General features: G+C 70.3%; 2 protein-coding genes across 2 annotated transcripts in view; one reads left to right on the top strand and one right to left on the bottom strand.

Annotated features, from left to right (window-relative positions):
• The first annotated feature begins 3,564 nt into the window (after positions 1–3,564).
• Positions 3,565–9,973, top strand: LOXL3 (lysyl oxidase like 3). Its single transcript, XM_026047176.1, has 14 exons — positions 3,565–3,874; positions 4,038–4,201; positions 4,296–4,507; positions 6,491–6,550; positions 6,765–6,981; positions 7,256–7,436; positions 7,511–7,754; positions 7,787–8,015; positions 8,090–8,252; positions 8,500–8,743; positions 9,067–9,182; positions 9,287–9,423; positions 9,531–9,642; positions 9,887–9,973. The coding sequence occupies exons 1-14, from the start codon at positions 3,565–3,567 to the stop codon at positions 9,958–9,960; spliced, it is 2,463 nt and encodes an 820-aa protein (XP_025902961.1). The 3' UTR covers positions 9,961–9,973.
• A 1,431-nt stretch (positions 9,974–11,404) lies between these two features.
• The window catches only part of HTRA2 (HtrA serine peptidase 2), a gene marked incomplete at its 5' end in the record, with an annotated part of 6,230 nt that continues 5,187 nt past the window's right edge, over positions 11,405–12,447 (bottom strand). The window contains 2 exons of the mRNA XM_026047174.1: positions 11,405–11,630; positions 11,746–11,841. Of these exons, the coding sequence (XP_025902959.1) occupies positions 11,465–11,630; positions 11,746–11,841 (262 nt within the window). The remainder of the gene's footprint in view (positions 11,631–11,745; positions 11,842–12,447) is intronic.

The following is a 12,447-nucleotide window of genomic DNA, read 5'->3' as shown; positions in this document are numbered from 1 at the left end:
CCCATGGCAGCCCTGGGTGTGCGGGGCAGGGCCTGGCTCCGCAAAGTTGTTTGCCAAGCTGTGGTTTGCAGAGGACGGTGGAGACTCAGGGTTTCCACTGGAGATGGAATTTGCTGCGGCTCCGGAGAGAGAGGGAGGGCGAAGGGATGAAGGGGGGGCCCTGTGTGTCCCTGGTTGCTCTGCGGAGCTGTGGGCAGAGCCCAGCTGGACTTGCCAGCAGCCCCTCCCCAGCGGGTACCCCAGGCTGCGGCCCCTCACTGCTGGGCTGCAGCATCTGCTGTCTCTCCTTGCTGCTGTGGGCTCCCCGGGACTGCCCTTCTGGAGCCCAAGGAGCCCTGGGGCTCCCTGTGCTTCCCGGGAGGGAGCCGGCCGGCCCCCAGCAAGGCGCAGGGCTCGGGCCCCTCAGCTCCTGTTGCTCTGCTCTCCATCCGGCCGGCGCCTGCTGGGAAGCGAGAGAGGGATGGGGCCCATCCTGCAGCAGGATTGCGAAAGGGCTGGCGTGGGCTGCAGTCTGCGCCAAGGAGCCGGGACGGAGCTGGGACGGAGCCGGGAGGGAGCCGGGAGGGAGGGGAGCCCTGGGACCACTGGAGCTCCTGCCCGTGGCCACATTGTGGCCCTGCTTTCCGAGATGCTGCCCGCGCGGACCCGGCCGCTGTGACCGTGTGGCCTTGCAGCCTTCCCCAGAGAGGATAAACAGAGGGAGCTGCTTCCTCTGTGTGCTGGCCGTTTTCCAGCTTTTTGGTCATTTGTGCTGCTCTCCGCCGAGCCCTCCCAGCCTGTTGGTGTCCACTTTGCTCTGTGGCCCTGTGCGAGTGCCCCTGCATGTCCTGGGGCATCCTGCACAGCGCTGCTCAGCAGCTCCCACAGTGGCACTCTGACCTGGCCCTCTAGATGCTGCTTTCTAGGATATCGTCCCAGCCACAGGGACGACCTGTGCCTGATGGCAGCAACTCACTCAATCCAGACCTGGCGGCTCGCCAGGGATCTGGCTCATCTGCAGAGCTGTCCCTGCCCCAGCTCCGCCTGTTCTCCAGAGTTTCCCTGATGGGGCTGGATGTCCTGGCGGGTGCATCAGGCTGGAACAGCCCTGGGTAGGTCCCAGCCTCAGACCCAGGGCTCTGTGGCCGTGGCAGCAGCTCTCCAGCTCCATCCTCCTGCTTGTCCTGTGCTGGTGCCCTCAGCAAATGTGGGAGGACTGAGGGGACTCAGTGTAGGAGGAGCAGGAGCCCTGTGGACAGCCAGGGAAGGGAGAGCGGTGCAGGAGCAGGTCCCGTGGAGCAGGGCAGGACAGGGCTCCTGATCAGGGCTTCTGATGCACCCACAGTGCAGGGCCACTTCAGCCTCATGGGGTGTCAGGACAGCCTGACTGGGTCCCCCCCACACTGGCTTTATGGGCAGGACATGGTGCTGGGCACTCAGCTCGCATCAGTGCCCAGGCTCAGCTCGCAGCACTGCCGGGGGCCCCACTCGCCGCCCAGCACTCCAGCCTCCGGGACATTCCTGAGGTTTCCTGAGCCGTCGCGAGGACCCGGCTGCTCTTGCGGCTCCCGCCGGCGCTGGCTCAGGGCACTCATTCCCTTGTCCAGAGCTGCCCGTCCTGAGGAGGCTGGCAGAGCGCTGCGTCCGCCTCGGCCGGAGGCGGGAAGTGGAGGGGAATCCTGCTCCGTCCGGTGGCGCTGCGGCTGCTGCTGCCTGGAGACGCAGTGCAGGGAAGGGGCTGAGCACCAACCTGGGGCAGGGGTGACGAGGGGCACAGTGGGGTGAGGACAGGGGGGTAGTGGCCGGGGACCGGGTCCATGCGCCAGGAGTGGCGTGCGGCACCGGTGCCAAAGCTCGTGGCAGAGCAGCGGCGCTGGCCGGTGTCACGGCTTGCACATAGGAACTGGAAAAAGTGATGGGGACAATGGGAGCCCTGTTTGGTGCGGTCGGGCCAGAGCTCGGTGCGTGTGGGCGCCTCCGAGGTGAGGAGCGGCCGTGTGCCCCGTGCTGGGCGGCACCATCGCGGCGGGGCACCCGTGAGTGCCGCGCACCCGCTGCACCCGCAGCACCGCTGGGGCCGGCGGAGACGGCCCATCCGGAGGCAGCGTCGTTGCCTGGACCGTCCCGACCACCCTGCTCCGCGGCTCCCTTCCTGCAGCCTGGCACGGTCCCGCTGGTGCCCTCACTCACGCTGTCACGGCTGAGTGTCTTCGTCCCTTCCTGGGCACACCAGGTCCCTCGGGACACACTGCCGGCTTGTTACTGTATAAACCCAAGTCTTTCTGCGGCTCCCGGCTCTGCTCCCTGCTCCTGCACCTTTCCTCCAAGCGGCAGGGCTGACATTTTCATTACACATGTGGCCATGTGATGTTTTACCGGGATATCCAGGTCCTTCCCAACACAATTCCATGCACTCCCCATTTCTGCGCCTTCGTCCCGGGGAGAACGTTCCCGTGCAGCCGGGGCCCTGCTGCTGCGCAGCAAGTGCCCCGCGCCGGAGTGCTCCGCAGTGCTGACTTACCGGCGGCAGCCGCATTTTTGTTCCAGCAGGTGCCCAGCTTTAATCCACTTAGCGGGAGGTGTGCGGTTTTGTTGTGTGCTAATTATTCATTAAAAGGTCGCACAGGATGGATTGAGTGCCCTCCTGTCCCAGCCTGTTATGTCGGCGCCGCTGCACCAATTAACCAGACTCGCGGTGTCTGCGGTGCACCCCGAGCTGTGGCTGCCGCTGCAACAGGGCCAGCGCTCGCCGGCCTCGGCACCAGCGCTGCTGCGTTCGCCCCCACCCCCGGCTCCCAACACGGTGCCCGGGCCAGCCTGGCCGGCAGCACCGGCACCAGCGCACAGAGCGGTCCCGTGCGGTTCCCCAGCGCAGGGAGCACGTTAACTGGTGCCGGTGCTGCGACTGTGGCCGGAGCCCCTTGCCAGCCAACTGGGCACCCGCGCTGAGGCCGCCCTGGCACTCGCCCTGCTCCCCTGCAGCTCTAACGAGCCCATCATGGGGCTCAGCGGAGTGGTGGCCCCACCGTCGCGTGCTGCCCGCGGGGCCTGGTTTGTGCTGCCAACGCGGCGGCAGTGCCCGCGCAGCCCCGGGCTGGAGCTGGCACTGAGCTGCCCTCCAGGCTGGTGGCAAGTCCGGCATGCGGAGCCTGTGGGCTGGGGAGCCTCAGTGCGGAGCACGTGGGTTGCAGTGGGACGCTGGCTGCAGCTGGTTGCGGGTGCTTCACAGCAGCCCCACAAGCAACGGGTCGGGGGCGCAGAGCCTTTCCTCCTTGCAGATGCAGTGTGGTTCGCGTGGACCTTGGTGGCACATGGGTTGTGGCAGGACATGGGTCACTGCGGGTGCAGGGCGGGCAGCGGGTCCGGGATGCGGAGCAGAGCCCACGGGGGATGCGGGTTCCCTGGTGCTGGGTGGGTCACATGCAAACGGCAGCTCCAACCTGCGTCGGCAGCGACAGGGTCCGGGTGGCTGCAGGGTCGTGTGGGGCCGGGCGGTGGCCGCACTGCCCGTCCCCACGGCCGGGCAGGGTGGCGGGGGCCGCGCGTGGGGCCGCCCTGACGCCGCCGCCCACAGGCCCGGCTGTCATGGGGAGCGGCAGCGCCTGGGCACGACCCCCGCTGCTGGCGCTGCTGGCGGGCGCCTGGCTCTGGGTGGGCAGCGGCCAGAGCCCCCCGGGTGGCCCCACGCGCAGCCCCGGCCCCGCGCTGCGCTTCCGCCTGGCCGGCTACCCGCGCAAGCACAACGAGGGCCGTGTCGAGGTCTTCTACAACGAGGAGTGGGGCACCATCTGCGACGACGACTTCACGCTGGCCAACGCACATGTGCTCTGCCGCCACCTCGGCTTCGTGGCTGCCACCGGCTGGGCCCACAGCGCCAAGTACGGCAAAGGCGTCGGTAAGAGCCGGGAGCGGGAGCAGGCGCTGTGGGGCTCAGCGCATTCCCTTCCTCCGTGTGGGCTTCGTGCCGCAGCCGGCTGCCCCGCGCCGCTCCCCTGCGGCACCACGGCCCTGCACCGGGGGGGTCGGCACCCCCACCCATCCCCGCTGTCCCCGTGCAGGGCGGATCTGGCTGGACAATGTCAACTGCGGCGGGAGCGAGAAGAGCATTGGGGACTGCAAACACCGGGGCTGGGGCAACAGCGACTGCAGCCACGAGGAGGACGCGGGGGTCGTCTGCAAGGACGAGCGCATCCCCGGCTTCAAGGACTCCAACGTCATCGAGGTGAGGACGGCACTGACCCGGTGGGGATGTGGGCCCCATGGCTGCCCGTCCCTGGGCTCCACGCAGCGAGGTGGGCGCTGGCACTGGCCCGCAGGCGGAGCAGAGCCACGTGGAGGAGTTGCGGCTGCGGCCCGTGGGCGCCGGGGCACGCCGGCGGCTGCCCGTCACCGAGGGCATCGTGGAGGTGCGCTACAAGGGCGGCTGGGCACAGATCTGCGACGAGGGCTGGGACAGCAGCAACAGCCGTGTGGTGTGCGGCATGATGGGCTTCCCTGCCGCCAAGGCAGTCAACAGGAACTTCTACAAGTGAGCGGGGCCGGCACGGGCTGGGCGGGTGAGGGCGGCGTGATGGGGTGGGAGCAGTGCCGGGCACTATCCCGCTGCGCCCTCCAGCATCTCGGCCGGAGCTGGAGATCTGCTCCGCGCCGGGTCCCAGACCACATGGGGCTATGTGAGGGGCTGGTGGCCCCTGTGGCCCTGGGCCGTCCCGCTGCAGCCAGGGGAGCGCAGAAGCAGCCGCAGCGTCCACCGTAGTGAGAGAGGTGGGGGCTGCTCCCGTGGGGCCAGGGCAGCGGGAACAGGCACTGCTGCAGCCTTTTGCCCAGCGCTGCACACATGCTGTGCTACATGTGCCGGCGCTGTGTGTATCTGGTGCTGTATGTTCCTGGTGCTGCACATTCCTGGTGCTGCACATTCCCAGTGCTGCACGTGCCTGGCATTGCACATGCCTGGTGCTGCATATGTCCGGTGTGGCTGTGCCCCGCGCTGTGCATGCCCAGAGCGCCCAGCGTTGCACATTCCCAGCGTTGCACATTCCCAGTGCTGCGTGTGCCTGGTGTGGCTGTGCCCCACGCTGTGCATGCCCAGGGCGCCCAGCATTGCACATTCCCAGGGTTGTGTGTGCCCGATGTGGCTGTGCCCCGCGCTGTGCATGCCCTGGGTGCCCAGCGGGGTGTTGCTCCGCAGGCGGTTGTTGCGCGCAGCTGGGACGAAGGGCGGGCGCCTGGGTGCGGGCAGCAGGTAAGGGGCCGGGCACCCCGTCTGCCCAGCTGTTTGCAGCACCGGGCAGTCCGGCCCAGCGGGCTCTGCCACAGTGCCGGATCCAGGCGCAGATCTGGCTGGAGCAGAGCCGCTGGCCCTGCAGCGCGGAGCCGTCCTGCCCGCGGGAACGGCAGCTCTCGGGGAGGGCGGCTGTGGGGAGGCTGGTGCGAGCGCCTGCTGCTCCGCTGCTCGTGGGGCTGGGCTGGCAGTGCCCAACGCTGGGGCTATGGGCACGGGGTGCCGGGCTGTGTGGGGTGCAGCATCCTCCTGGGACCCTGCATGTGCTTGCAGGGCTGGCAATGCCCTGGCCCCACTCGCTGCCTCTCGCTGCGGTTGCTTTGGCTGCTCCGCTCCCCATCGCGGGGCTCCCGCAAGGCCACGTGCCACCCTCGGCGCTCTGCAGTGGGGCCGAGCGCCGCCTCCCTCGGCCCGGGCTGTCCTGGCCACACGTCCAATGGGGCTGCAGTTTGTCCCGGACTGTGGCCCTGCGCGGTCCCCTGTCCTGCCGGGGCAGGGCTCCCCCAGGGCTGGGAAACCTCCGCGGGTGGAGGCGGCGCAGCCCTGCGCCAGTCCCATGCCAGCCCTGCACCAGCCCCGCGCTGGCACCGTGGCGCTCCCCTTGTGCTTGCTGGGCCCTGCTCCAGCTGTTCCCACCATGCTGTGCCCGGCACCCTGCCCCACTGTGGGGCCCGGCCGCGGGCTGCAGCGCTGGCAGACGTGACCATGGGTGGCCAGGAAGGCAGGGGCAGCTCCCTGCTTGACCTTCCCCAGCTCTTGGTAGTGCCGGCCCCAGCTCGGGGTTCCGGCCCTTCTCTGGGCGCTGTCCCTGTCACCATGCGAGGTGAAGCTGTCGTGCTGAGGCTGCAGCCTCCTGCTCCGCTGCCCGGCCAGGCGGGATCAAACTGCCGGGTCAGATTCGCTGCCACGGGACGAGGCGCCAGAGCTGCCGCTGCCTCTGCGGGGCTGTCCTGGAAACGCTGGAAACGGCGTCACTGCTGCTGCGCCGCGTCCTCGCACGCCAGGAGCCGATGGTGCCGCTGCAGCGTGTGCAGCATGGGGCCCGACCGGCCCTGCTTCAGGCTTCAGGGGAAGCCGGAAGGCTCTGCTTCCTATGCCCGGCATCCCCAGCATCCCACTGTCCCAGTATCCCGGCACCCCAGCATCCCTGCATACCAGTATCCTGGCACCCCAACATTGTGGCTCTGAGGCAGAGCCCTGGCTGCTCGAATGCTGTTCTCTGTTTTCCAGGCTGGGCTCCAAGTTCAGCCCCAAGCACAGGCCCAGGGCACACGTAGGGTCCCGGCAGAGGTAAATGGCCCCGGTGGAGCCCTGAGCAGGAGCCCTGCTCAGCACCGCCAGAGCCAAATCCGGAGCAGCGCGGGCGGCGCATGGACAGCATGCGGGCACTGCGGGCACTGCGGGCACTGCGGGCACTGTGGGCAGCGCGGCGGGGCAGTAGGGCGGCCGCGGGCCCCAAGGCGGCTGCCCCGCGGCCCCTCAGCGCCCGCGCTCTCCTTTGCAGGCTGGTGGCGGAGCGGCAGCAGCTCAACTACCGCCTGCACTCGGTGTCGTGTACGGGCACGGAGGTGCACCTCTCGCTGTGCGCGCTGGAGCTGGTGCGCGGCAACGCCTCGGCGCCCTGCGCCGCCGGCATGCCCGCCGTCGTCAGCTGCGTGCCCGGGCCGCTCTTCGCCGCCGGCGCCCACAAGAAGAAGCCGCGGCAGCAGCAGCAGGGCCAGGTGAGTGCTGGGCTGGGGGCCGGCTCCCTGCAGCTCGGGCTAGCCCTGGCCCTGGGCATCCTTGGAGGCAGCGGCGCTACCTGTACCACACGGTGCTGTGCCAGGGGTGCCCTGCTGGGCTGCACTGCACCATGCTGTGCCATACTGTGCCGTGCCCTGTTGTGCTGCGTTGTGCCCTGTCATGCTGTACCATGCCATGCTGTGCCGTGCCCTGCCGTGCTGCACCGCTCTGTGTCACCAAGTGTCACCAGGCAGTGCCGCTTCCCCCCCGCAGCCGCGGATCCGGCTGAAGGGCGGTGCCAAGGTGGGCGAGGGCCGCGTCGAGGTGCTCAAGGGCAGCGAGTGGGGCACCGTGTGCGACGACCGCTGGAGCCTGCAGTCGGCCAGCGTGGTGTGCCGCGAGCTGGGCTTCGGCAGCGCCAAGGAGGCACTCACCGGCGCGCGCATGGGCCAAGGTGCGGGCGGCGCCGCGGGGCTGCGGGGCTGCGGCCGCCCGCGCCGGTGCTCACAGCGCCTGCCCTCCACGCAGGGACGGGGCCCATCCACGTGAGCGAGGTGCAGTGCGAGGGCAACGAGACGTCGCTCTGGAGCTGCCCCTTGAAGAACATCACCGAGGAGGACTGCAAGCACTCGGAGGACGCGGCCGTGCGCTGCAACGTCCCCTACATGGGCTACGAGGACCTGGTGGGCGCCGTGCGGGGCTGTGGCCGGGCCAGGCCGGTGCCGCTGGTGCCTGTGGCTACCCCATGTGCGGGGCAGGGAGGGGGACGGCAGCGGGTGGCCCCACAGGAGCTTGGGGCCCAAGGCCTGCAGCAGGGCCAGCGCCGTGGGGCTGGGCCGGGCCAGGCCCGGCGCTGACGGCCCCGCGCGTCCCGCAGATCCGGCTGGCTGGCGGCAGGACAGTGTCCGAGGGCCGCGTGGAGGTGAAGCGTGGCGGCAGGTGGGGCACGGTGTGCAGTGACGGCTGGACCACCAAGGAGGCCATGGTGGCCTGTCGCCAGCTGGGGCTGGGCTACTCGCTGCACGCCGTGACGGTAGGTGCCGTGGGGCTGCGGGACGGGGCACACGGGCAGGGTGGCGCCGACGCCTCAACCCGCCCCATCCCTAGGAGACCTGGTACTGGGACGCCAGCAATGTGACGGAGATGGTGCTGAGCGGCGTCAAGTGTGAGGGCCACGAGATGTCCCTGGGCCACTGCCAGCACCACGGCGCCAGCCTGAGCTGCAAGAACACGGGCACCCGCTTCGCCGCCGGCGTCATCTGCTCCGAGAGTGAGCGGGGCCCGCGCGTAGCGCCGGGGCTGCAAGGGGGCTGCAGCGGGGGGGCGCAGGCGGTGGGGGGGCTGCAAGAGGGCTGCAGGAGGGGCTGCATTGCAGGCAGGGGGTTGCAATGGGCGTTGTGTGCAGGCGCCTGGCCGCATGGCCGCAGCGTCACGGGTGCCGCCAGGCAGCACTGCTGCCGCGGTGCTGCCTCCCACGCCGGCCGCGCGCCAGGCCCTGAGCAGCGCTGCGTCCCCAGCCGCCTCCGACCTGCTCCTGCACGCGCCGCTGGTGCAGGAGACGGCCTACATCGAGGACCGGCCGCTGCACATGCTGTACTGCGCCGCCGAGGAGAACTGCCTCTCCAGCTCGGCCCGCCACGCCAACTGGCCCTACGGGCACCGGCGTCTGCTCCGCTTCTCCTCCCAGATCCACAACAACGGCCGCGCTGACTTCCGCCCCAAGGCCGGGCGCCACTCGTGGGTCTGGCACGAGTGCCACCGGTGCGTGCGGGGCACGGGCTGCCGGCCATGGGATACGCGGGCGATGGTGATGAGGGTGGTGCTGACGACGATGAGGCTGGCGAGGAGGATGAAGGGGGGTGATGAAGGCGAGGGTGATGAGGGTGATGTGGGTGGAGGGGCTGGTGGTGAAGGTGAGGATGATGCCACTAGGATGGGGGTGACAGCTGAGCTGGTGGGCTGAGCTGCCCCATCCCATCCTGCCCGGGGGTCCAGACTGTCCTCCTGCCCGTCCCGGTGCTGCTGCCCGTCCCCGGCTGCACGGGCTGGGGACAGGAGCGCCCTGCGGGCGTCTCTGTGCACAGGCACTACCACAGCATGGACGTGTTCACGCACTACGACATCCTGACCCCCAACGGCACCAGGGTGGCCGAGGGCCACAAGGCCAGCTTCTGCCTGGAGGACACCGAGTGCGAGCAAGGTGGGCGCCGCGGGGCTGGGCGCCGGGCGCCGCGTGCACCCCGTGTGCCGCATGCGCCCCATGTGCCACGCGCTGCACCGCGCTCAGCCGCCCTCCCGCCGCAGACGTGGCCAAGCGCTACGAGTGCGCCAACTTTGGCGAGCAGGGCATCACGGTGGGCTGCTGGGACCTCTACCGGCACGACATCGACTGCCAGTGGATCGACATCACCGACGTCAAGCCGGGCAACTACATCTTGCAGGTGCCGCGCGGGCCCGCGCAGCCCCACGGGTGCCATGGGGCAACAGCCCAGGGCTGGGGCCGCCCCATATGGGCCGGGCTGCACCCCAAGCATGGCTGCACCCCCAGGTCGTGATCAACCCCAACTTTGAGGTGGCGGAGAGCGACTTCACCAACAACGCCATGAAATGCAACTGCAAGTACGACGGGCACCGCATCTGGGTGCACAGCTGCCACATCGGTAACGGCCTGGGCACCGCGCGGGGGCCGGGGGAGGGCGGCGGGGGCGTCCCCGGGGGGGAGGCGGGAGCCATGGGGCTGCGGGACGCAGCAGGGATGGGGCGGCCGTGACCGGGATGGGGGGGCTGCTGGTGGGATGGTCACAGGGCTGCACTGGCCGTGGGGCTGTCCCAGCCGTGGGGCCGCCCCAGGCGCAGGCGGTGCTGCCAGTGCCCTTGGCCCAGCCGCCCTCGGTGCCGCCGCAGGGGACGCGCTCAGCGAGGAGGCCAGCAGGCGCTTCGAGCAGTACCCGGGGCAGCTCAACAACCAGATCTCGTAGCGCCCGCCCAGGAGACAGCGCCCGCTGCTCGGCCAGGGATCGGGGGGGGCGGTGCCCCGTGCGAGCGGAGCTGCCCCCGCGCGTCCCCAACCACTGTGCGGAGTCAAACGGGGCCGGCCTGGGGCCTCTGCCCCGCAGGGCTGGGACCCCTGAGCCGGGGAGCCCCCACACCGGCCATCCTGGCCCCTGCACCGGGCAGGGACTCCCGCGCCCGCTCCTTAGCTGTAATTTTATTTTCTCTATGTATAAATTGTCCGTTTATTTCCCACATCGCTGGCTGCTCTCCAGGGGTGGGGGTCCTGTGCAGCCCACCCTGGCCCGTGCCCGGCAGGGCAGGAGCCACCATGGTGCCGCTGCAGGGAGCCCCGGGCCAGACCTGCCACAGCCCCAGGGGCTGCGAGTCCCGGGTGGGCGCAGGGACAGCCGGGCCCAGCAGAGCGGCGCACAGGGAGACGGCGCGGCTCCATGCTCACAGGGGACGGCCCAGCAATGGGAGCACCAAGGGGGACAGCCCGAGGCTGGGAGCACCGATGGGGACAGCCTGGCACTGGGAGCACGCACAGGGACAGCCCGGCACCGGGAGCACCCACAGGGACAGCCCGGCACCGGGAGCACCCACAGGGACAGCCCGGCACTGGGAGCTCCACGGCCTCGTCCAGGAGCACAGCCGGGAGCAGGTGCAGCGCGTCCTGCAGGACGGCCACTGCTCCCATGTGGGCCCAGCTGTTGTTCCCGTGCAGGACCCGGGCCCGGCTCCCGGACGCAGTCCAGCCCCTGCTCCTGCACGGGGCTCGGCCTCTGCTCCCGTGGGGTCCTGTCCACGGAGGCCGCGCTGCCCGGCCCTGCAGCCACGCGAGCAGTGCCGCCCGCAGCCCTGCCGCTTCCCGGGAGCGCAGGAGCGAATTCCAGCGGGGAGGCTGGGCCCAAGCGCCCGGCCCCGCGGGACGCCCAGCCGGCATACACAGCCCCGTGGGGTGGGCACAGGCCCTGGGGCAGCTGCCCCCGCGGCGCCTCCCGCAGCCCCAGCAGCAGCGGCTGCTCCAGGAGCAGCAGAGCACGCAGGGCTGCCCCTGCCCGACGGGAGCGCGAGGGCGACCGCGATGGAGGCACCACGGGAGGCGCCGCACCCGGCAGGGCTGGTTGGGACAGCAACGACAGGGGCAGCGGGACCCGCAGCACCCAGGGGGGCCTGGGGCTGGGCTCCAGGGAGCAGTGCCCAGCGCAGTGGGGTCTGTGGAGCACCCTCACGGTGTGGGGGGAGGCAGGACATCCGCGTTCCCTCAGCACAGGTGACAGCAGGTGTCCCCACACAGGGCAGTGCTGGGGACAGAAGGAGGGCTGCCCTGGCCCCGTGCACTGAGTGGCTCCTATAAAAGTGCTTTATTGCAAGGGGAGAAGGGCCGCGAGGCCCCGCGAGCGCCAGGGCGGCCCCCCCACCCGCTCCAGATGCCGCTCTCAGTCTCTGGGGAGTGTCCCACGGCTGCCGCTGTCCCGCATCCCGTCCCTACTCGGCCACCTCGGGGGCGACGCTGAGGAGCAGCGCGTCGCCGCCGCGCCGCACCAGCAGGGCCAGGTTCTGCTGCGTGCGCACGGCCTCGTACACGTCCTCGGCGCGCCGCGACGCCTGCCCGTTGATCTCCAGCACGATGTCCCCTGCCTTCAGGCCCGCCCTGCGCAGAGGGTCACACGGGGCTGCGCGGAGGCGGTGCGGGGCCCTGGCAGCTCCGCACACAGTGGGGCAGCTCCGCGCAGGCGGCGCCCGAGCGCGCACACGGCGGCACTTACTGGTGGGCTGGGGAGCCGACGATCACCTTGTGGATCAGCACCCCGTGGGACACGTCAGGGAAGCCGGGGTCACGCAGCTTCAGCTCAGCCAGGATGCTGCGGGGTGGCAGGCGGAATGGCGTGAGGAGGCGGGAGGCAGGGGCGGCCCCCGCGCGACGTCGTGGCCGGGCGGGCCGTGTGGAGACCCCGTGTTCCCGGCCCTGCGGATCCCTCCCGCGTGCCTAGGTGCCGCAGCAGACGCACAGGGCACCCGCACGCCGCCCTCCTGCTGCCCCAGGCGGCAGGACATGGTGCCGGCTGCGCAGGGAGGGCTGGACACAGCCAGGCGGCCCCATCACGGGCCGGTCGCGCCGGACACTCCTGCTGCAGCCCCTTTCACCCACGCTGCTGTGGGACACAGAGCCAGATTTATTCCCCTCCTGTTGCCAGACGTGCTGAGCAGAGCTTTACAGACCTTGCTCCACTGCAGTCTAGACTAAACAAGCCCGGGTCCTCCAATCTCTACTCAGGTTACGCTTTCCTAAGCTGCAGATAATTCTCTCTGCTGCTCTGGATTCTCTCCAATTGCTCCCGGCCCTACTTGGGAAGGCTGAGATGCAGATGTGGCCTCCAGGCAGACGGTGCCGGAGTGAGGAGAGCAGCAGGGCCGCGAGCCCTATGCACAGGGCTGCCCCGCACCAGTGCCCGCAGCTCTGCCCGTGT

Source organism: Nothoprocta perdicaria, unplaced genomic scaffold (genome assembly GCF_003342845.1).
Source record: "Nothoprocta perdicaria isolate Ctin4 unplaced genomic scaffold, notPer1 scaffold_480, whole genome shotgun sequence".
NCBI lineage: Eukaryota > Metazoa > Chordata > Aves > Tinamiformes > Tinamidae > Nothoprocta > Nothoprocta perdicaria.
This window is presented reverse-complemented; position numbering and strand designations above follow the sequence as displayed.